General features: G+C 41.4%; 1 protein-coding gene across 1 annotated transcript; it reads right to left on the bottom strand.

Annotated features, from left to right (window-relative positions):
• Positions 1-331: 331 nt before the first annotated feature.
• Positions 332-17,048, bottom strand: NRSN1 (neurensin 1). The gene is made up of 4 exons (XM_057700203.1): positions 16,942-17,048; positions 15,131-15,203; positions 8,530-8,727; positions 332-1,978 (listed from the first exon to the last, which is right to left on the bottom strand). The coding sequence occupies exons 3-4, from the start codon at positions 8,716-8,718 to the stop codon at positions 1,580-1,582; spliced, it is 588 nt and encodes a 195-aa protein (XP_057556186.1). The 5' UTR covers positions 8,719-8,727; positions 15,131-15,203; positions 16,942-17,048; the 3' UTR covers positions 332-1,579.
• Positions 17,049-25,222: the final 8,174 nt, after the last annotated feature.

Below are 25,222 nucleotides of genomic sequence, written 5' to 3'. Positions count from 1 at the left end.
GGGGAAGCCTCACAAGGTTGCCTTGAACAGGTGCTTGGGGGCTTGAATACGGCTGCAAAGAACAAAAGTAAAACGACATTGCCACAGGAAGCACCTGAGGAAACGAGAACAATTTCTCCCAAACCTAGCCAATGATCCTTGTTAAGGATGCTGATTTGCCCTGTGTTTTATGCTGGACGATGCAAAACAAACTGTGTGCACAAAAGCGCTAATTGCTTCATTTATCCTTCCATTTTGCCAGGGGACCAGCAGAGCTCACTCAGCCTCACAATGGAAAATTACATGTTGGAGAGAAGACAGCCACACTGAAGGAATGACAATGCAATTCGGGTTCTGCTTGTTCACATATTTTATTTATCCAGTGAAGGAAAGAAAAAAAAAAAAAGAATTTGAAGGTGGCACAGATTCTGAGAGGACACCAAGGTCACGTGTTCTGTTTTCCTCAGTCTAATTTAAATCCGCAGATTAAATAAAAGTGCAAAGGGATGAGATGAACATTTTACTGGAGACGAAAATGTCTTCTTTGAGAAAGAAAATCCTCTTTAAGGTTAATACCTATTCAGGGGTTTCTTAGTGGAGGATGGCTTACTTTTGTCTTTATAAAAATATGACAGTATTGTATAAATTGCTGGGGTTGGATAGTTAGAAGTAGGTGGCATGGAGGCAGCTGACTTGGTAATTTTCTGGGAGTCCAGGTCTGGAAGAATCCCACTGTGGTGAGAGCCACAAGAACACTGTAAACATCCTTGATCATGGACACGTGATGACACACGGCACAAGAAGTGATCTCAGACATCACAGACCAGGACCCCCACTCTACAGATGGGGAAACTGAGGCCTGGGAGGTTAAATGCTTTCCCCAAGATCACATAGCTAGTTAGTAATAGAAACTCAAATTTCTTGGTTTCTAATTTAGTGCTTTTGGACACTGCATAAATAGATTGTCCTAATATTAATTTCTTTCTAAAGTTGGCAATTGTAGCTCTTTAAGTGGGAAAAACTGGAGAAAACAAACAAACAAACAAAAAGACTTGTGGAGAATTTTGATAAGTCTGTGTCCAATCTCAAGAACCTCATGTTAAGTTAGAGTTAAAAGACCAATGTTAGGGTCAAAATCAGGGAACTTGATTTTTCTATGAATACACGACAATATCTTACATGTAGTGAGACAAGGAATGGAAGGCAGCACCACACAGGAAAGATTAGAAAAACCAATACTAGAAAGTAAAACAGACCATGTCGACCATTGGTAGGCTGGTCTAAACTGTTCAGCACTTTCCAAGAACACGGAAAATGACACAAAGTCACACTATGTGAGAGGGGAGTTCCAGAGAGCTCCTGGCAGGCACCCAGCAGCACCCTTTAAGCAGCTGGGTGCATGTGCCCAGACTGACCCGGGGCAACAATCACCTCCAGGGCCACTGAACAGAATGAGTGTGAGCTCACACCCTACGCTGCCCACAGCCCAGGACAGCCCTGGGGCAGGTCAATGCCAAATCCTTGTCATCTCCCAAACTGGCCTGCTCCCTTGTAACACTGGGAGTGAATTAGAGACGGAAGGACTGGGGTGGGAAACGTTTCAGGTTGCTGCTACGGGCTGGACATTTTGAACCCTGGACAAAGTGACAGGTATCTTTGTTTCTCCCGGGCCTGGAGCTCTTGTAATGGGCTGGGTGTGAGCCTTGATGTCTGCAATTCGCTCTTTAAACTTTTGCTGAAGGAATTTCTCTTCCTTGGAGTAGCTTTTTGCGAACACCGACATCAGCAGGCACCCTGCCATGGACGTGCCCCCAATGCAGAAGAGCACGGCGCCTGCCAGCTTGCACATGTCAAGGGCTCCATTAAACTGGACAGCGTGCGTGTCCACCACCACGAAATTGGCTTCGCCAAAGGCTTCGATTTTGGGCGGCACAAGAAAGCCCACTGCCAGGACAGTCAATCCGAGAATCACGAAGACTGTGCCCGAGATGAGTCCGACCTAGAGAAACACAAGATGAAACAAGACAGAGTAAACCTGGTGCTTCAGCTCTCCAGGGCAGGACTGGCCTTGTTTTTTGAGACAGGAGGCTTTTCCCAGTCGGAAGCCTACATAATTTTCTGTTTAAAAAAGACAGTGAAAGGAGGACCTTTCTGATTTTGATGCCAACCAGGACCTGCAGCACTGCCTTGATTTTTCCTTCGAGCTTTCTGTTTGTCCAGTGCTTTGCAATTGACAAAGCCCTCTTTGGCTTACGTTATCTTGTTTGGTCTTGAGCAAGAGAAAAGCAGCCCTGATACCCAGGAGCTGGCCTCACTCTATCCACCAGGCCTTGATGTTGTCAGAAGCTGGCCTGGGGCCCCCATCGACACCATGTTGTTCTGTCGGCTCATTCAACCTCGCAGAACCTCAACATCAGACAAGCTCATTCTGCGCCTGTGATGAAGTGAGTCAAACCAAGACCACTTCATAATTTTGTCTAAGTGCAGACAAAAACAAGGTCATTGTGCAAACCACAAAATACAAAGCACCTCCCACCCCACCCGATATAAATGACTGCTGCTTCTTTACCAATTACAGCCTTAGTCTCACTCTAGTCCACCTTCCGTATAGGTAAGATTTATAAGATGACCAATCATAGAATTGTCCCTGGTAATCTAGAGTGAACTCTGTCTCCTGTAGACTCCCCAACTCCCCCTCAACACACACACACCCCAAATCACCCAACCAAAGCCCACATCCTTTCTTACACTCTTTTACTGAAATGCCCAGCAGCTGCTATAGTGTCATCCTCTCTCACTGTGATGAGTAATACACTCAACTTGTCCAATACGGAGGTATGTTCCTAGTGCTTTTGGCTGGAGGCCATTGACAGTCTGTGTAACTACTCATGCCTTCCCCAAGCAAGTGAAGAAGGAGCCATCGTTACCGGTTTATAGGCAAGGAAATATAGCCTCGCAGGGGGCAGGTCACTGGCTAGCATGGATGGACAGGATGGACAGCTAGTGAGCGGCAGAGGATGGGCTAGAAACCACAGATCTGACCCCCAGGCCAGTGCTCCTTCTCTAACATGTAGCTGTTTGGGCTTTACTTGTGCAGATGTTGAGAAATGTTAAGAGCAGCAGATGGAGATGAAACTGCATTAGCTCCAGTTCTAATAAAATGTAACCCACTGAAAATGGAAAGTAATATACCATTTGGTGGTTTAAGCTCAGAGGTTTGGAATTAACAGACTCAGGCTTGGATTCTAGCACTGCCAACTCGTACTTGAATCATAGAAGGAAAGTTACTTAAACACATTAATTTTCCCATTTATAAAATGATACATGATAATAGTACCTACCTCATAAAGTTGTGAGGACTAAACCAGACCATGCATGAAAGCACTCAGTCCTGTGCCTGGCTAAGTCCTACACTGTAATAAGTAGCTATTATTATTATTATTATTTGGAAATGCACCTCTTGTAAAATTGTGCTATATTGGCAAGAGCATTGCAACAATCACTCAGTACTTGGAATAAAGAACAGCTAATATAAGTTATTTTTTAAACACATTTTTCATTTCCTCCTGTTCCTAACTGCTTTTAGTTAGAATAGCAAGGTTGGAAAAATAACCAAATGCATAACACCATTTAATCTTGAACATCTAAAGTATATTTATCTAACTTATTTATTTATAATATTTCAGGGGAAGAGAGCTCATATTATTGAGCATCGATTATGACCTACTTAATCCTTACCAGCGTCTTATGAGATGTAGATATTTTTTATCCCCATTTCACCTATAAGACACTGAGGTTTATGGAGTTGAAGAAGCATAGCTCAAAGTCCCCTCGTTAAGCAGGTGGTGTGACTGGGCTCTAATCCAGGTCTGGATGACTTCTAAGCCCCTCTCCCCACTCTCATCCTCCCATGATGCTTCACCAATTACTATTTTGTACATTACCTTCTATTATTTAAAAAAAATTACAATAGAGTTTTAGTCACCATATATGAACAAATTTCCATTATGTAATACTGTAAAGAAACCGAAAAACAAACAAAAATAGTCAGTATAACATCTGGAAAAAAAAAAAACTATTCTACATAAGATAAAAGTCCTGTAGAAAAAAATTGAGTTGTAAAATATCACACTTTGGATGGCTTTCTACATTTTTCTAAGAATGGTGGCAAATAAATTCACCGTCAAAGACTAACCACTGTTTATAACATTTAAAAGATGACTCATATTGGAATATTCTGAATGCACAAACTAAATTAACTTAAATATCCATGCTGACATGCTTCATATGTCAGTAAATTACCTCCCTCCTCAAGAACAGGCACTAATTCTCAAAAATTGGGGGCAGCAAAAATGTATCCATCTTCGTTTCTAAGGTTCGTAAGAGCAAGGGAGGCTAGGGTGCTCCATCTTCTTTTTCTGTCTTGTCTCTCCGCAGCTCGCAGTCCAGCCTTGTGCCCAGTAAATATTCCTGACTGACTTAAACCACCAGACTGCTGAATCCAGAGCCAGGTGATTGATTCTCAGAGCAGTCTGCTCCTCAACTGAGTAGTGCTTTATAGATTAAAATCCACTCTTGGAATATCACTAAAGTTAAAAGGCAAATCCTGCCTTGCAGATGGCAGAACTTCTGCTCACTTCAAGAACTGGAAAGTGGCTGGCCTCCCCGAGCCTTCTCCCTTTTCCCTGTTAAATCAGAGGATCAGAGAGAGGCCTGCCATCTGTGCAGGGAGCATGACGTAAAATAGTATGCAATGCCCAGGATTCTCAGGGTGCCGTCGATGCAAGTCTAATGAGGATCTCCAAGAGATGTGCCCAGAGAGCGACTCCAAGCCTATTCAAACATGTCAGGGAGAGCTTGGGATGGTAGGCATGAAGGACTGATGCTGGGAATACTTCCCTGCGAGTGTTGTAGTGGTGAGGAGGGGTGCTGGGATATATCAGCTTAATCCTGGTACCATCTTGGAGTCCTGAATGGAATAAAAATTTGGGGAGTGATGCCAGGCAGTATCATAAGATTTGTCTCTGGACACAGCTCTCAGTTGAAGTGGTCTTAGGTCTAAGAGAAAAGGGGTTCTATTAAATAGAGAGTTTAAGAAATGCAACACAGGTTTTTTAAAGAGAGCAAACCAGCTTTGTCTGGGGCCATGCAAAAGACTTGCGATGCTGCTGGGTGAGGGGCCTCCCTCAGGCTATCAGAGTAGTCTGATGCTGTGGGACGTTAGAGCAGTACCAACAGTGAGAGAGAAGGGCCTCTCCAGGTGATGACAAACACACGTTAAAGATGGCAGCAAGGGCAGTTTTTGTGCTGTGACTTCTGATGACCCTCTTGACTGTGGGGAGGACAGGTGAAACCCCCCTCCCTGCTGTTGGAAAGGAGGATTGGACAGGGAGGAGAGCTTGCATTCCAGAAATTCAGCTGCTGGGGGCCACAAGCCAGCAACTGCTGTTATTTTGACCAACATCCCCTTCGTTGTATGTCTGTGAGCTGATGAGATCTGAAAATGCAGTTTACTCCAATCAGCAGAGCTGGCAGCAGGAGCAACGCAGCTGTTCTGGCAGAGAGGAGGCAGTAATGACTGTTGGAAGCAAGAACCATCATGGCAGGGAAGAGCAGCGTGCGGGGGGAGACTGCTGGATGGAGCTAAATGTGAAGGAAGCCATCTGGGTTAGAGGTAAAATTCACAAGAAGCGCAGCAGGAGTGAAGACTGGCCTTTCTTCTTTATCAGCCCTGTGAGGTCTGCTGCCGACCGCTCCGTAGCAGGACCCGTGCTTGGCGTGGTGTCACCTGCTAGAGTGATGGCAGATTCTAACTCATCTGTCCTGACCTTCTTCCCTGGCCTGCTTGTAGGGACACGGAGCGTTACAAAGCAATGACTGATGCTGGGCTGGGATCCAGGTCCTTCCATATACGGCTCACCTGGTACTGTCTCCACAGCCCTCCTTCACCTGGGTAGCAGGATGCTGCTTTAGCTCTTCTGCCTTACAGAGGCTCTGTCCCTGCAGCAGGTCAGCACATTCAGTCATCTCCATCTTCAAAAGCTATTCTAGAGCTCTGTGTTCCCCTCTAGCTACTGCTTGAACTCTTTCCTACCCTTGGTAGCCAAGCCTCGTCCTCCACCATTTCACTGATATCCGTCTCTCTGAGGACACTGATGATCTTCTAATTGTCAGATCTGATTTTTCTTTTCTTACTTCATTTGTATATTCTGGACTGATTTTAAGCACTTAGGCTTTCTTAAAACCCTCACCAATGGTCATCCCTGACACAACTCTCTCCTGCGTCCATGTCTACATCTTTAACAACTCACTCTTAACCTGCTTTGCCAGACACTCTTAAGTTACTGATGTTCCCCAGGGTCCCTGACTCACATCTCTTACTCATGTTCTCTCTAGGGTTTAATTTGTGGCCACAGTTTCAACTCCCACTTATATACCAATGGCTTCCAAATCTCCAACTTCAGCCTAGATTTCTCTCCTGGGCTGTATCCCCAGATTTATGACAGCCAATGGGAGGATCTACACAAAAATGTCCCAAAGCCTCCTCCAACCCCAAATATTCAAAATGGTGTTCCTTCCTTCCTTTCCAATTTCTCTGTGTTCCTGCCACCTGCCCATTCACTGAGTCCTTCCTCATGTTCGTAGTCAACAGGTAATTAAATCTTATTGATTCTACCTCATAAAATTGTCTTAAATCTTGTCTCTCCATCACCACAGCTACTCTAATGGTAACAGAGCATTATTAACTCTTGCCCAGATCATTGAAACAGCATTCTGGTGGTCTCCGTGGCTTGTCTCATCCTTCTTTGTCCATCTTTCAAGTGCTGAGAAAATGTTTCAAAAAGTAATGCCACATGGTTTCTCTTCTTAAGGGGTGTCCTTAGCTCCTTTCATTTTGAGAATAGAACCAACTCCTTAATATCTAGCAAGACTTTGAAGAGAAAACTAATATGTAAGTTAAACTGGCTTAGCTTAAGGGGAAATTGGAGAGATTGGGACAGGTAGGAGGAGGGTCTTGAGAGAAAAGAGAGGTACCAGGATCATTTTCACTTTTAGTAAGTCTGTGGAGGACGTGGTCTTGCCTTGTACCTGCCTGTTGCTATTGAACACCCTTTGGGAGATTTCTAATATCAGTTGAGGAGAAGGTAAGGAGGAGGATAACCCTGGGGTGAGGAAAGAATGCTTGGGGTGAGAAGACTGCTCCCATCAGTTCATACCTGCAGTACTTCGGCTGTTTGCTGCACAAGCAAGTAGCAACTGTCTTAGTCAAGGTCAAGTGCAAGGATGAGAAAGAAAAATTCCACCACAGCCTATTAGGTTCTTGGGCAGAGGCAGTGGGTGATGGGGGTCGTGGGACCGTGTCACATAGATTTTTGCAGATGACAGCAGTTGCAGGCACAGGTAAATCAGCAGTGGTGGAGGCAACCATGCAGTAATCCACAACCTATGAGGCACAGAGAATGTGTATAACACTGTATGTGTGTGGGGGGGAGGGGCTGTTTATATCTGATTGTGAGACAACCTTCTCAAGAAAGCCTAGACTTATCATCTTATATTTTCACTGTATTCAATCAAGCTGGAAGGTTCTGGAGAAATTTCTACTTCACAGCCTTTCAAAGTCTCTGTGATCTGGCTCTTGTCTGCATTCCTGCATTCATCTCTTGGCCTCTATCCTCCACTCTAAACTCTTAGCCCAGCCACACTGAACTACCGGCAGTCTCCGGTGCATGCCATCTTCTCTCGTGACGCAGCTTCTGCGATGCTCTTCTTTCTTTTGGGATGGCCTGTTCCTGTGGACTCTTCTGTGGAGTCGCTTCCTCCCCAGGCTGCATCAGGTCCTCCCTGCCCCAGACCCCATGCTCCCAGGATTCTCTTGTGTGGATTATTTGTTTATGATCTGTTTTGCATGATAGATTGTAAATTCCTTGAGGGCAGGGACTTTTTCTTCTCCCATTTACCACTTTAATCTCCAGCGCTTTGCAACTTCTTGGCACGGTGTAGGTGCTCACTGAGTATATGCTGAATGACTCAACTTATTGTCTAGTGAGGCTCCTTCTATTTAAGGAAGCTGAAGCTCAGAAAGCCTCACGACCACACGTCAGGTAGAGGCAGAGCTGGTAGACTGACCACTGTGCTATGTCTCAGCATTAACTCTCTCTATTATCCAACTATTCCTTTTAATAATTATTGTAATTTGTCAAATGATTCTTACCAAGCCTATAAGGGAGGCTTAAAGCATGTTTTGCTTTTGGATGGCTTTCATAATTGGTGAATTTAATGGCATATTAATAACAATAGCAAAAATAATAATTAACGAGGGCAATTATACTTATTCACATTTAACTTGAAAATCAACAATTGTGCTATGTGTAGAGGCTATCTTCAGCCCAAGGGTTACAGGGTCCTTTCCTAAGGAAGAAAACTGCACTTAGTATCACTGAGAGGGACGAACGCACGGCGTCCCAGACTTCTCAGTTCCCTATAGCTGAGTTATTTACAATATCAAATGACTTCTCCTCTGCGTGCGTTAAACACATGCTCTTTACTTACCTTCCAGAATACTGAGCTCCACCTGTTAGGTGATCTCTGGATCTGGAAATCATCCTCATACTCCCAGATGGAGGTGGTACAGTCCTCATAAAACTGGTGCAGGTAGGACCGGACTCCATAGCGCTGGTACCCGCCTTCAGTAGCAGCCTGTGCCTGCTTGGACTCACGGATGTTGCTGCAAGAACTCATCCTTCCCAGCTGGAACAACAACACCCACAGGCATCAGCCCCATGAGCTCTGGCCTCGGAATCAAAAGGTATATTACAGGTGAGAACAGGATGAATAATGTCAGCCTATTTGAACAATGCTCTTTTCTGGAGAGAAAAGACATTTTGAAAGACTTGCCTTTTTTTTTAACCCAAGCTTCTCTTCTCTACTGAGTGCACAATTATCCCAAATGCTCAATGACTAGAATTGGTTCTCCATAAATGAAACAAGACATAATAGCACAGCTCACTTAGATGATGCAAAAATTGAAGCAGGAAGCACATGAGAAATGGCAACAAAGAAGCTGAGATTTTCAGTGTCTTGACAAGAAATCTTTAATCTCCTAGAACCCAGTAGTCTTTACACTTCCATGTTAAAGGATTAGGCAGGCACTCTCACTTGCTGCAGATGGCATTTGTCTTAGACTGTCCCCTTGAATGCTTAACCATGTTCCCTTGTGGAAACTACATGGCGTTACACAGCAATTTGAAATTTTGCCTTCGGATCTCATGTATCTTGCTCTAACAATTGTCAAGTCATATAGAAACTTTATTAAAAAGTTGCTGAGGTACTTAGGCTTCATGCTTCATTCATCACAAATGACTTGGCCAATAATTGACACCTCACTGACTCTACCTCCGGATATTTCAGGCATTATTTGTGGATACATCTGTCCACATGGGATGCTAAAGCATAATGTAGAGCGTGGGCCTACCTTTTACTATTTTCCATTAAGTGTTTACTATAAATAAAAATTCAGATAATTGTTTAACGAAACTAAGCTCTGGGTGGGTCGTTTGGGACTCTGCCTTCTTTAAATGGAAATTTCAACTTGATTTGCTCTAACTTGACCTTAGAGAGAGGCATTTGGTTATTAATTTATGGTTAAAAAAAAGAGGAATTGCTGAAGGACATAAATTTTGGTGAGTAAGAGAATTCTCATTCTGTTTGTTCTTTGGTTTTCTGATCTCCATATAAGAAGATCAGTAGGTAGCTGGAAATGTGAAATACTTTTTTAGATTTTTCAGTTATCCTCCAGATGGTTTTCCCTGTGTGGACAGTTTTTTTTTTTTTTAATATATAAATTTATTTATTTATTTATTTATTGGCTGCATTGGGTCTTTGTTGCTGTGCACGGGCTTTCTCCAGTTGCGGTGAGTGGGGGCTACTCTTTGTTGTGGCGCATGGGCTTCAGTAGTTGTGGCACATGGGCTCAATAGTTGTGGCTCGAGGGCTCTTGAGCGCAGGCTCAGTAGTTGTGGTGCACGGGCTTAGTTGCTCTGTGGCATGTGGGATCTTCCTGGCCCAGGGATCGAACCTGTGTCCCCTACATTGGCAGGTGGATTCTTAACCATTGTGTCACCAGGGAAGCCCTGGACACAGTTTTAAAGTCTAGACAGTTTTCCCTGTCTCAAGATGACAAAGCAAGGGACAATATAGAAGGGTATTTTCCCACTGAACAGGTTCTCTCTGGGCCTGTGCTATAATCCAGGTGATGAGAAGACATGTTAATTGTTTCCAATTATTTGTCAAGAAACCAAGTAGTAACGTTCATCTATAAGGAAAAATTAGTCTAAAATTCTAGCAAGTGTTCCTGTGTGGCCACTTAGTTTGGTTAGATGGAATCAGGGGGCTAAAATCAAAGTTGAACCCAGGGATTCACTGTCCCATAGCCACAAAGTGAACCCTTAAGAATATCTTGTAAATGTGTGCCCTCAGCCACAAGTGGGTTTTGGTTAGAACACACAGTCAAATTCAGGAAGATATGGCCCTGACCTTAGAAAAATGATGCAAACAGTTGTAACTGATGGTGACTGACAACCTCATCTTTTTAAGGGTTGGTCAGTGTTACATTTAGTGCCTACCTCCTAGTGACTTCTTGTCTCAGGTCCAGCTACCATTTAAAGAAACTGCCCAGGAGGAGAGAGCAGGGAAGGAGATTTTTTTTGTCTTTTTGCTTTTCAACATTTCAGAAGGATATGATGTCATAAAAAAATCAAGGTTTCAGAAGGTACTTTGCCTGATTAGAGCAGCAGTGTCTGATGGACCAAGTTCTTTTGTTAACCTAGTTTTCATATTTTAAATGCTAGGATGATCTCTTCAGTACCTTTTTTTTTAACGCTTACACAATGAAGATTATTAATAAGGGTCTATTACTAGTGATATACAAGTGGAATAATTTTAAAGGCACTTTCTTTTAAGATCTTCTAATAAACTTTCAGTCAAGGGGAGATGGGATTAGTATTACTAAGTCTGCTTTGTCATTGATGAAACAGGCATAGAAAAATCATCTACTAAAGGTTATATCCTGAGTCAGGGAGCAGATTAAAAATGACCATATGCACACAGGAATATGAATTGAATCATACATTTGCATAATCAGAACCAACTCATACAAGTATATATGTTCAGGTTTTCTATAAAGCACTGGAGACTTCAACATGAAAAGAGGACAAAAATAGATATGATAGAAGTAAAAAAAAAAAATCCCTCATAGCAGAGGAAGAGCTACCTTCCTTAGATGCCGAAGCCGTTCTTTCTTGGAATTTAGCTTTGGTGCAGAGCAGGACCTTGTGACATATTATCGTCATTCCCTGCACAGCTTGCTTCCAGCGCACTAGGTTAAATGTTTCTGCTTTATAGGATGAGACTCAGTAGTCCAACTTGGTTAAACACAATATGGGTAAAATCATAAAAGAGATAGAAAATGTCATAAAACAAATGCTTTTGAGCCTGAGCGAGTGATGGCTCTAAGTCAGAATGGATTTTTAGTGATGCTAGATACATTCCAGAAGACGAATCCCAACAAGTCTTATTCTCTCCTCCAGGCATACAAAGTACAAGAACATGGCCTGTGCTGTGATAACTACACAGAGCAGAGAATGGGCTCTAATCCTAGTTCTTGATCTGTAAATTGCATTGGTTTTGACATCTCAGGCAAGCTCAGTAACCTCTCTAGGCTATGGTTTCATCACCCTTTAAATAAGATGGCTGGACCAGATAACCTCTAATTCCTTCTAGAGGTAGTTTTCTCAGGAGTCTTTGGCCACGAATTTATAGAATGAGTCGATTATTTTTGTTGGATAAACAACTGGGTTAGGGGTTTCCCACTGCCTCCCATACTCTCAATGATTGATTGTCAGATTGCTTTATGCATGACGCTTTAGTTTAAAAGGGCATATAAGCTACTAGTTAGGTTAGTTACTTGGTATTCAGCAGACTGAATAGTTGTGTATTGTTTATTTGTTTAATAAGGTATTTCTATAGAGTGTATGTTACCTATAATAGTAGCCCTTGGGGGTCTTAGAGGTTTCATACCTCTTTCCAAACATATAATTGGTTGGGATTCACTCTTAGAGAAGATGGATCCCTTGGTTGAATATGAATTTTAAAATATAACAGTTCGGAGTAGAAATTCTGCACCTACAAAATCTCAACAGAGAGTTACATTCCGCATAGGTAACTTTTTGGCCCAATATAGAAAATGTTACAATTATTTGGAATCTACTGGGTTGGTTGACACCTCCAGTATCATAAAGAGGATACATGAGGTCATTTCATAAACTCATTTTCAAAGCTGAGCAATGATTACACGATAAAATGGGGTTGAGAAGAAAGGGAAAGTATGTGCAGAGGCATTTTAGCTTGCCTCAGCATTTATTTAATGAGTGAGGTTTCATGAGGATTCCGGTGTTTGTGTTTCAATAGGTGTAGTAGTGGCAGCAAAACCAGTAATGTTAAATCTATAGCTGCTGTTAAGTGATGGATCCTGAAAGGGCTCCTTTCTTTAGAGAAAGACTTAATATCTCAGGAAGTACACGCATAGGGGGAGGTGAGTGAAAATATTCTCCATTATTGTATTTAAATGAGTCCTTGTGAGTATTCATTTTATAAACACTCTGGAGGAGCCTGTTGCATCCTCACTGCCAGCATGGCCATCATAATGCAGTACAAGCAGCATTAACATCTGGTTACTTGGTTGTATGTGCACTTTGTTAAAAAAAAAAAAAAAGTTGAGCGGTGCTTTCCAGCTCATCCTGATGATGTTCTGAGTGAAGAATGGGTAAAACTGTAAAATCCAGGCATAGAAACAAATAGTACTTTTATGCCAAGTGAATTCAAACACACGGTAGGTGTAGCGACAGCCCTCCAGTAAGGGGGAAGCATGCTAATCTACCAAGGAACAACTTAGACAGGACCTTTGAACCTGAAGTGACTAATGCGAAAGACAAAAAGGTGGATCATAAGCAGTGAGAGGACCAGATGTGCTTTCCTAAGAAACCAAACCAGGAGTTTTCTTTCTTTTTTTTTTTTTTTTTTTTTAGGCGCACGGGCTTAGTTGCTCCGTGGCATGTGGAATCTTCCCAGGGCAGGGCTCGAACCCGTGTCCCCTGCATTGGCAGGCGGATTCTTTACCACTGCGCCACCTAGGAAGTCCATGGAGTTTTCTTTAATCAAAAGAATGAACAGTGACTTCTAGGAGTTCCTGAAAGTGTGACCAGTTGGAACTTTGTCATCTGTTACTAATTGAAGCATATAAAAGAGTCCATTTCTTAAAACATACTACAAACACTTTTTTTTTCCCCTTAATTCAGTGCCACATGACAAAAACCAGAATCAAGTTGACTGGTAGAAGATCAGTGCAACCAAAGACCAAGCTATTATTTCAAACTGTCAGGGGAAGACAGTAAAATTGCTACCAGGTCTCCTTATCTGGTTACTTGGTCATTCTTCCTGAAGGACATACTGGGTGCTGATAAGTGAGGATCCATCCATGGTTTTCTTCTTTTTATTATTTGTTTGTGGTATCTATCTCAACTGCATGCACAGTTATACATTAGATGGATATTCAGTTCTTAGCAACAGAGCATACCTATTATATACCGGAGACACAGAGAGAAAAATCCTACCTTAACTGCCTCCCTCCCCAGAGTCTTCTCAGAGGCTTTCTACAATGAGCATAATAAATATCAGCTCTCTATCGTGCTCTATCCCCTTGTCTAGATTTGTTTCTCTTCATAGAACTTGTCACTACCTGGTCCTCTGTTATGTGGTTTATTTGATGGTCTGATAGAATGTGTACATGATAAACTGCAGACTTCATGAGGGCAGGAACATTTTCTGTCCTGTTTACCACTTTGAAATTTCTTGGCACAGAGTCCTAGATGGATTGGTGTGGATGATGGCTTGAGGGGTCCTTGATTTTTCCTTCCTCCCTTCCTTTGGTGTTTTTAAACCACTAGTTTTGTGCCAGGTTACATGAGATGATGGTTACAAAGATGAGTGGGACACACATTTTGCTCTCAATTGACTCTTGGGTTAGAAGAAGAAACACTCTGAAGCAGTAAGTGCACCAAAATAGGCACCAAGATGAGGTATGTGCAGCAGAAAGAAGTATAAATGCTGAGAATCCCTTGAATGATGACCCTGTCCAGCAAACAAACCCATGCATATGTCACCATGATCTTTATGTGTACCACTACACTAGAGTATCAGTTTGTTGGAAATTTGAATTTCAGTCTAATAGAAGCAGTAACTTTTTATTTTACTTGAAAAATGTTCACAGCCATGAAAATAGAAATAAGGCTTTATGCCTCATGAAACCTTAACAATACCAGAGACTTTATATTATTTGTCTTCATGGTCTCCTTGAGAGAAAAGAGGCAGAAAATTGAGGCACAAAAAGGATGAGTGTTTTCCCATGGCTCTATGTGTGAGTCAGTTGTGAAGCCAGACACAGGCCCTGTTCTATTTATTCTCTTTGAAAGATTGTTCAATTTTTCATACTGCTTTTCCCTCCCATAAAATCATTCTGAGAAAATGAGAGTGAAGTTCCCATTAGAGCCACTTTTCCACAAGGCCAGTGCTGCAAGATATAGGCACATAGCTGATTTAGACCATTTATCCAACACCACACCAAAAGGTCAATTCACTTCAAAGAATCAGTTAGACTCAGAGTGGATGCAGGAAGGCATGAAAGCCTGCTAACAGCTTTTTCACTTTTAAATCAGGCATTCTGGAACTATATAAGCATCACCTTAAAACTTGAAAGTGTATTTCTACCAATGAACCATTTCACAGGTATTTTATTGTCCTGGAACAGTGGTAGAGAGTGTGACTCTCCACTGTGAATTTTTATTTCCTCTAAGTCAGTGGGTAGGCAGCCACTTTTATAATTTTTAAAAGGGGGGGGGGTGTTAAGGTGTTAATAATATGCAATTATCTTATTACTTTACCCCTTTAAGATGTGTTTTTAAGTGAGGTAACATAAAGTCCAAAACCAAAATGAGAAGAGAGAAAGAATCCATATTCTCTTTAAACCTCTTCTTGATCGATGCACAGACCACAAGGTGCTTTGCTTACAAATTTACATGTGACAAAGTTTGAGTCTTACCTTTGAAATCCTCCTCTTCCTCTTCTTGTTGTTTACTCTTTGACCTTTCCTTTTAATGGCTCATTCTTCAAACCTATTTAAGAATAAAAATCTCTGCAGAATGTGATCTAGATAAAAGTCTAAATTTCATGTCATTTTTATTACTTGTAAACAATTGTTTAACATTGGCAAAAACTTTGACAAAGGATTTCTTGCTTGAGAGCAGACAGTTTTTTTCTTTTTTAAAAAAGTATAACATATTTTACAACTTTTTAATGGGCTCTCACGAGAGCTTATAGAGTAAATGAGATAATATAAATGAAAAGGGCTATGTAAACTATAACACATTATACAAATATATTCTTAATTTGATATAATTACTACATAGTCAGTAATACCAACTAGACTGACCCATTTGTGTTTTACAAATTCTAAAGAAAAAGATTACTTGCTTCCTAGATCCTCCGGACTTGATCTCTTTGGTGCCTGTTCCATTAAAGTATAAAATAAATTAATCTTATAGCCATTGTATTTTCTGATCCATTTACATGCATTTTAGACTTACTAAGGCTCTTTGGATGATTTAATCATTAGGTTGATTTTTACTCTTATCTCCATTTTCTTCCTATCATGATTATTTTACTTTCCATCTGCCTAAGAAAAGCAGGTGCCCATGCAAGATTTAATTAAAAAGCCATTGCCAGCTATAGAGCGATTGGTTTCCTACATTACTCTAGTCATGTGAAATAAAATAACTGAGGCTATATTTTTCTAGAGGCATTAAGAATTCTTTCTGATGAACAGTTCCCCATCCACATGCAGGAATTTGAATTTCAAAGACTTAAGGTGTGTAAGCCTAGTTGAGGCCTGCAAAACTGTTTTCAGTATTTTCCAGGTTCAGTCTGTATGTACCATGGCCAAGCCAACCGTCTTCAAGACTCATTTATTTGTCCTGAAATTTTATTTTGTGGGTGGTATGTGAGCAGATTTGGGCAAAGAAGTGAATTATATTAGGATTCTGGGTCTGGGTGAGTAAAGGAAAACAAGTCTGTCTGTCTCTCATCTGTGCCAGTCTCATTAAATGTCCCTTCTTTTTATCTGTTGCCTTCCTCTTTTTCGTTGAAGGAATAGACTCCACACATGCCCTTCACCAAAGGCGGGCCTGGTCTGGAGCCCAAGGAGCTCTTCAAGGTGCTGAAAACATTTCTGTCTCAGAGCCAGGAACCAATTAAGCAAACATAAGCTGTTCAACTCCAGCTCCGTTTTCTTTGAGGCCGTCAGCTTTGGTAGGACCCCCACCCAACGCCCCTTTCTAATAACACAAAGAAGTAGGTGCTGAGATCATATCAAAAAACTCAAACATCTTTAGATACGGCCAAGGAGTGGGGAAGGCATGGAGGGGGTAAATGCAGCCTGGAAAAGAAATCAAATCAGCTTTGCAAACTCCTCATACATATACCTTTACTCGTATCTAATATTACAACTTTTCTTGTCTCACAGGAAAGAAACTCCTGAGTTTTCCCTGTATACCTCCAAAATTCTTACATAACACAAACCACAAACCGCCAAAGCATGGAGTTGGCTACTCCTAATTTGTACGTGTTCGTGGATTTCAATATGCATGGATTTCATAGAGATTTGTGCCTATATAATAAACGTGAACGTGAACGAGTTAGAGGTGTGTGTGTGTGTGTGTGTGTGTGTGAGAGAGAGAGAGAGAGGGAATATGAATATTTGTGCGTGAGGAGAGAGGAAGGAAAGAAAAAGGGAGGAGAGGGAGAAAAACAAATCGAGCCTGGAAAACCTCACCGCTGGGCTCCGCAAGGCTTTACCTGCCCCCTGCGATCCCCTGACCCGTGGAGCAAATGCAGCCCGCTAGCCGCAGATCTCTCGCTGGGGTCCCATCGCCGCCTCCGCCGCCGCCGCCGCCGCCGCCGCCGCCGCTCCCGCCTCACTGAGCTCAGTCCGCACGTGATTGACAGCTGGGCGTCCCGCGTGCCCGCGCATCCGAGGACCGCGCAGCCGCCGCCGCCGCCGAAGGCGCCGGGTCGGCGCGGCGCGGCGCGGACGTGCGACGAGTGGGCGGGGCCCGGGTGGGCCAGCCCCGCTTCCTGCGCCCCCTGGGGCTGGTGGTCCCCGCGGGAGGGTGGCTGGCCTTCTGGAAGGCTGGTGACTGTGCCCTGCGGAAGCGCCACGGGGCCAGACACCTTCTGCGCCTTGTGCCTTGTCCAGTTTTCCTCTGCCCAGCACACTGTCTGGCTGTAGCAGGCTCCATACACGTGGTTTTGAGATGGATGGAGAAGGCAGACAGACCCGCTTGTGTGACTCTTCCACCACCATCCCCGTTTGTAGAGGCTTATCCGGACCCTGTTTCATTGTCCTTGATGAGACCCGAGGTGAGGAACTTCGGCTGACAGAGCGCTGCCCAACGGAAAGAACCTTCTCGCTTCTGTCAGCGATGGACACTTTCCGTGTCTCCCCTCGCCCCGGACCCCAAGGTCATTTAGACTTATATCGGTGAGATGGAGGAATGATGGAGAAAGTGAATTAAATGATGATATTCAAGAAAAACACACAAATGCACGAAGGCAAGAACATACTAGAAAATTATCTGTGACCACCTCAGAAAAATATGTGTAGGTGTGGGCAGGTTAGTGTATAAATACAACGACCCCTGCTTCACGAGACTTTCTGCAGACCCCTGGTAAGTGGCATATGATGAAAATGATTACTAAAATAGTTAATATTTGCACAGCCATTCTACACATAAAATAATAACATCCAGTTCTTACATGGTGTTTACTATGTCCCAGGAGTTGCTTTAGGTAGTTTACATATATATTCATTATATGCATATTAAATCACTAAATCCTCACATCAGCTCTATGTGTGGGATTATTCTTTATTATTACAATTCTGCAGATGAGGAGGCTGAGGTATAGAGAGAAGTGACTTGCCCCCATGGTGATACAGGCTCACAGTTCCTCGTCACAGGTCACACAACTGCTAAATAGCAGAGGGGGACTGAAATCTACAGGGTTATCTCCTGGAGAGGATTTAAGTTATATGTGATATTTTGCTTAAAAAACAATAAGAAATAGCTCTGTTTTTATTAAACAGTGGATACATTCAGTATCAAAGCAAATGCTTCAAGGAAAACCAAGGGATGGCTGTGTCTTCCCCGTTCCTCTGATTCATAACTCGTCCCAGTTTGAACATCACTTAAGCCTGTAGGTGCCACTTATTTCTTTCTTGCTTCCCAGTCTTCTTGAAAGCATATCTTTCAGCAGTTGTGACATGTGCCCTGTTAGCTTGGTTTTTTTCCATAGTCATTGTGTGGATCTGGTGAAAATTTATTTATTCTTAGATTGTGACATGGCTACTGTGTTTTCCCATCCTTGAAAGTCCAAAAGAATCAGCACATGTAGAAAAATTCAGGAGCTCAGAGTTGTACATCTGTCAGAGGTTAGTCTTTGGGAAGGGTGTAGCTGACTTCTTGTTGGTTTCTGCTAAGTGTCATGGTCTCTTTTGACAATGCGTGAAGAATCTGTCATCCATTAATTCAGAGAGTCTAAATAGGGCTTAGAGTTGGACCGACCTGGGTTTAATCCTGGCTTCTGCATCCTCCTGCTATTTAAGCTGGTCAAGTTGCTTCACCACTGTAGACTCCATTTTCTCCATCTATAAAATGGTTATAGTAATATCCACTTCCTATGGTAGTTATGAGAATCAAATAAAATTATATTTATAAAGCATTGATCACAATGCCTGGTACATAGGAAGTACTCAATAGATGATAGCCATGGTGATGATGATGATGGTGGTGATATGATGATATTGATGATTAGTTAAATGTTTTTGGGAGCCTATGAATATTTTCTGCTTGGAATCTCAAGCCTTCTAAGGATCCTAGGCACTATCCATTTGTTTCATCTCCTTTTACCAGACCTGTTTCCAACCTGTGCCACCTCTGGCCTTTCTGTGGAAGTTTCTGATGAAGCAACACGGGGGTTGACATACCTATACAAGAACCTGGGGGCAATACACGTCTTCTAAATTCACTAGTGCATCTGCTGCTGGTTTTCCTTCTATCTAAAGTAACTTGAATTAGCGAGATAAAGTGAGGTATCAGTTACACACCCCAAGATGCCCTCGAAATGTGAATTACCACCATTATCTTGCCTTTTACAAGCCATAGCTTTTATTTATTAGTTTTGCAAACATTAGGAAACAGAGATGATCACTTTGAAGCAGCTAAGTTTTCACTTCAAACACATTGCATAATTTCCCTGAGTTATATTACATAGAAATATTTACCAGTGAATGTCTTATTAATTCATTATTCAACACACATTTTTTGAGTGTCTGCCATTTAGAGCACAAATGGGGAGATACAAACAGAAGCATTTTGGAAAGTCACAGAGAAGAGAGGTCAGGTGAGGTTGCAGATTCCGGAGTTGTTTTCCAGAGGAATGCTTTGACTAGGCCTCAACTGGCCTTTGTAACTTTACATTTCATGGTTCTCCTTCCAAGTTCATTTCTCATCGCCCTGAACATATTCAGTGTTCTTCAGACACAGCTTGTACTTTCTTCCTTTCCTTTATTTACTTCAGTGGTTCGCTATGCTTCTTCCCTCATATCTGTGTCTCCAAGTGCTGGCCATTTGGTCCTAGCATGGCTAGCATCTTTTCCATAAAACCTTCTTTGATATGCTTGAATATGCTTCATTGTTCTTTATTTTGAATACATACATATACATATATATGAATATATCTATTCTCACCTGTCTTGTGCTGCCACTTTTATTTTTGCCTTGTATTGGCATTATTTATACATCTGTTTACTCTCCCTTGTTAGGCTTGTAAACATCATGAAGGGAGAATTTACCTACAATTCACTATGTAATCTATACAGTGACTAGTAATCACTTTGTAAAAAGTAAGTGCTCATTTACGGTAAATGAATAAATTAGTAAATGAATGATGAGATCTGGAGATGAGCCTTGACAGGTGGGTAAGTTTTGGATAAAAGGAGAAGAGAAGAGAGTATTATGACAGGCTTAGGGAATAAAAAAGCACAAGATTCAGCTTGCAGGCTCAGTTCTCAGATTTGTCCCTGGAATTTAGGGTCCCTAAGAGGAGAGTGGAGAAGGGGCTCCATGTATTTCGTTTACTCACTGATGAGAGGCAGAGCCTTCAGCCACTGGACACTTTGGTGGTGGCCTCGATTGCCCCTGGGTTGACTGCAGCCTGGTCAGCCTGTGCCTGCCTGGCTGTGAGCCACACCAAGGCCGCGGCATTCTGTACCAGGCAGTAGCTGGTGATTAGTATGCTCTCTGTGTTCCTGGACAGAACAGATGTCTGTCTGCTTTTTTCTGCTTCACGATGATGGCAGGTTCTCAGTGATCAAAATCTAGTTTCACATTTTCTGAAATCCTGGGCTGAGAAATTCTGTTTGGTCAGTTCTGAGGCCCAGCCTCCCTCTTTGCAGGAAATTTTGCTTTGCAGATGAGTGTGGACAGAGGGTGCAGTGGGCAGAAGCGACCGCAGCACCTAGCCTTGATCAGCTGGAGCAGGTGACTGGGGGGAGTACTTTTTTCTTGTTCAGATATTTCATTGTCAGCGTGCAGTCACGCCCTGGAGACATTGCGAATTTGGTTCCAGCCTGCCGCAACAAAGCGGATACTGCAATAAAGGGAATCATATGAATTTTTTGGTTTCTTAGTACATATAAAAGTTATATTTACATTTTACTGTAATGTATTGTGTGCAATAGCATTATATCTAAAAATGTACATACCTTAATTTATTTTTTTATTTTATTTTATTTTTAAAAAATAAATTTATGTATTTATTTATTGGCTGCGTTGGGTCTTTGTTGCTGTGCATGGGCTTTCTCTAGTTGCAGTGAGCAGGGACTATTCTATGTTGTGGTGCATGGGCTTCTCATTGAGGTGGCTTCTCTTGTTGCAGAGCATGGGCTCTAGGCACATGGGCCTCAGTGGTTGTGGCACATGGGCTCAGTAGTTGTGGCTTGCAGGCTCTAGAGCGCAGGCTCAATAATTGTGGTGCATGGGCTTAGTTGCTCCTCAGCATGTGGGATCTTCCTGGCCCAGGGATCAAACCCATGTCCCCTGCATTGGCAGGCAGATTCTTAACCACAGCGCCACGAGGGAAGCCCCATACCTTAATTTAAAAATGCTTTATTGCTGAAAAATTCTAACCATCATTTGAGGCTTCAGCAAGTTATAAACTTTTTGTAATAGTAACATCAAAGATCACTGATAACAGATCACCATAATGCGTATAATAATACTGAAAAAGTTTGAAATATTGTGAGAATTACCAAAATGTGACACAGAGACACCAAGTGAGCAAAGGCTGTTGGAAAACAGTGCTGATAGACTTGCTTGATGCACGGTGGCCACAGACCTTCAATTTGTAACAAATATAATGTCTGTGAAGTGCAATAGAGCAAAATGCAGTAAAATGAGAGGTATACCTGTATACAAACACTACTAACTTTTGTGTGTTAATTTTGCCTCCTAAAACTTTACGGAATTTGCTGATTAGTTCTAACATTTTGTGTGTGTGTGTGTGTGTGTGTGTGTGGAGTCTTTAGGACTTTATGTAAGATCATATTATCCCCAAAGACAACTTTACTTCTTCGCTTCCAATTTGGATACTCTCCCTCCTTCCCTCCCTTCCTCCCCGGCCCACCCCCCTCCTTCTTCCTACTGTCCTTCCTTGCCTGATTGTTTTGGCTAGGACTTCCAGTACTATGTAGATTAGAAGTGGTGAGTGGGCACCCTTGTCTTCTTGCTGATCTTAGAGGAAAAGCTTTCAACCTTTCACCATTGAGTATGATGTTAGCTTTGGGCTTGTCATGTATAACCTTTATTGTGCTAAGGTACATTCCTTCTGTACCTAATTTGTTGAAGTTTTTACCATGAAATGATGTTGAATTTTGTCAGAAGCTTTTTCTGCGTCTATGGAGATGATCATATGATTTTTATCTTTTATTCTATTAATATTGTACATCACATTTATTGATTTTCATTTGTTGAGCCATCCTTGAATCCCAGTACTAACAGTCCCACTTGGTCAATTTGTATAATCCTTTTTTTTTTTAATTTTATTTACTTATTTATTATTTTGGGGGGGGTACACCAAGTTCAATCATCTGTTTTTATACACATATCCCTGTATTCCCTCCCTCCCTTGACTCCCCCCACACCCTCCCCGTCCCAGTCCTCTAAGGCATCTTCCATCCTCGAGTTGAACTCCCTTTGTTATACAACAACTTCCCACTGGCTATCTATTTTACAGTTGGTAGTATATATATGTCTGTGCTACTCTCTCACTTCGTCTCAGCTTCCCCTTCACCTCCCGCCCCCTCCCATACCTCGAGTTCTCCAGTCCATTCTCTGCACCTGCGTCCTTGTCCTTGTCACTGAGTTCATCAGTACCATTTTTAGATTCCGTATATGTGAGTTAGCATACAATATTTGTCTTTCTCTTTCTGACTTACTTCACTCTGTATGACAGACTCTAGGTCTATCCACCTCATTACATATAGCTCCATCTCATCCCTTTTTATAGCTGAGTAATATTCCATTGTATATATATGCCACATCTTCTTTATCCATTCGTTTGTTGATGGGCATTTAGGTTGCTTCCATGTCCTGGCTATTGTAAATAGTGCTGCAATAAACATTATGGTACATGTTTCTTTGTGGATTATGGTTTTCTTTGGGTATATGCCCAGAAGTGGGATTACTGGATCATATGGTAGTTCTATTTGTAGTTTTTTAAGGACCCTCCAAACTGTTTTCCATAGTGGCTGTACCAACTTACATTCCCACCAACAGTGCAGGAGAGTTCCCTTTTCTCCACACCCTCTCCAACATTTGTTGTTTCCAGATTTTGTGATGATGGCCATTCTGATTGGTGTGAGGTGATACCTCATTGTGGCTTTGACTTGCATTTCTCTGATGATGAGTGATGTTGAGCATCTTTTCATGTGTTTGTTGGCCATCTGTATGTCTTCTTTGGAGAAATGCCTATTTAGGTCTTCCGCCCATTTGTAGATTGGGTTATTTGCCTTTTTGGTGTTAAGCTGCATGAGCTGTTTGTAAATTTTGGAGGTTAATCCTTTGTCCGTTGTTTCATAGGCAACTATTTTCTCACATTCTGAGGGTTGCCTTTTAGTCTTGTTTATGGTTTCTTTTGCTGTGCAAAAGCTTTTAAGTTTCATGAGGTCCCATTTGTTTATTCTTGATTTTATTTCCATGATTCTAGGAGGTGGGTCAGAAAGGATCTTGCTTTGATGTATGTCATAGAGTGTTCTGCCTATGTTTTCCTCTAGGCGATTTATCGTGTCTGGCCTTACATGTAGGTCTTTAATCCATTTGGAGTTTATTTTTGTGTATGGTGTTAGGAAGTGTTCAAATTTCATTCTTTTACATGTTGCTGTCCAATTTTCCCAGCACCACTTATTGAAGAGGCTGTCTTTTTTCCATTGTATATTCTTGTATCCTTTGTCAAAGATAAGGTGCCCATATGTGTTTGGGCTTATCTCTGAGTTCTCTATTCTATTCCATTGGTCTTCCTTTCTATTTTTGTGCCAGTACCATACTGTCTTGATCACTATGGCCTTGTAGTATAGTTTGAAGTCAGGAAGCCTGATTCCACCAACTCCATTTTTTCTTCTCAAGATTGCTTTGGCTATTCGGGGTCTTTTGCGTTTCCATACCAATCGTAAGATTTCTTGCTCTAGTTCTGTGAAAAATGCCATTGGTAATTTGATAGGGATTGCATTGAATCTGTAAATTGCTTTGGGTAGTGCAGACATTTTCACGATGTTGATTCTTCCAATCCAGGAACATGGTATGTCCCTCCATCTGTTTTTGTGTCGTCTTTGATTTCTTTCATCAATGTCTTAAAGTTTTCTGCATACAGGTCTTTTGCCTCCTTAGGCAGGTTTATTCCTAGGTATTTTATTCTTTTTGTTGCAATGGTGAATGGGAGAGTTTCCTTAATTTCTCTTTCTGCTCTTCCGTGTATGATCCTTTTAATGTGCTGTTGAATTTGGTTTGGTAATATTATATTGAGAATTTTTGCATCTCTATGCATTAGAGATATTGGTCTGTAATTATTTTCTTGTGCTTTGGAATCAAAGTAATGCTGGCCTTGTAAAATGAGTTTGGGAGTGTTTTCAATTTTCTGAACTGCTTGAGAAGGACTGGTGTTAATTCTTTAAAAGTTAGGTAGAATTCATCAGTGAAACCATCTGGTCATGGACTTTACTTTGGGAAGTTTTTTAATTCAATCTTACTCATATTGGTCTGTTCACGTTTTCTATTTCTTCATGATTCAGTCTTGGTTAGTTTTATGTTTCTAGGAATTTATCCATTTATTCTAGGTTTTCCAATTTGTTGGCTTATAATTGCTCATAGTAGTCTCTTAAGATCCTTTGTATTTCTGCTGTATTAATTGTAATGTCTCCTCTTTAGCTTCTGATTTTATTTATTTGTATCTTCTCTTTTTTTCTTGATTATTCCAGGTAAAGTTTTGTCAACTTTGTTTATCTTTTCAAAAACCAGCTCTTAGTTTTATTGAGCTTTTCTATTTTTTTGTTTTTGTTTTTGTTTGTTTCTATTTTATTTATTTCTGCTGTGATCTTTATTCCTTTCATTCTGCTAACTTTGATCTTATCCTGTCATTCTTTTTCTGATTCCTTGAGATATAAAATTAAGTTGTTTATATGAGATCTTTCTTTTTTATTAATGTAAGCATTTATCACTATAACTGTCTTTCTTAGAACTGCTTTTGCTGCATCCCGCAGGTGTTGTTATGTTGTTTCCATTTTTGTTTTAAGATATTTTTTGATTTTCCTTTTTGCTTTCTTCTTTGACGCATATTTTCAGAAGTGTTTTATTTAATTTCCATATATTTGTTCATTTTCAAGCTTTTCCCTTGATTGTAGTTTCATATTGATCATTATATTAATAATCTAATAATAATATTAAATTATTGATTTCTAGTTTCATACCATTTCAGTCAGAAAGATACTTGGTATGATTTCAGTCTTCCTAAATTTCCAAGATGTTTT

This window comes from Hippopotamus amphibius, chromosome 11 (genome assembly GCF_030028045.1).
Source record: "Hippopotamus amphibius kiboko isolate mHipAmp2 chromosome 11, mHipAmp2.hap2, whole genome shotgun sequence".
NCBI classification, from domain to species: Eukaryota; Metazoa; Chordata; class Mammalia; order Artiodactyla; family Hippopotamidae; genus Hippopotamus; species Hippopotamus amphibius.
The sequence above is the reverse complement of the archived record's forward strand: the minus strand, read 5'-3'. Positions and strand labels throughout refer to the sequence as shown.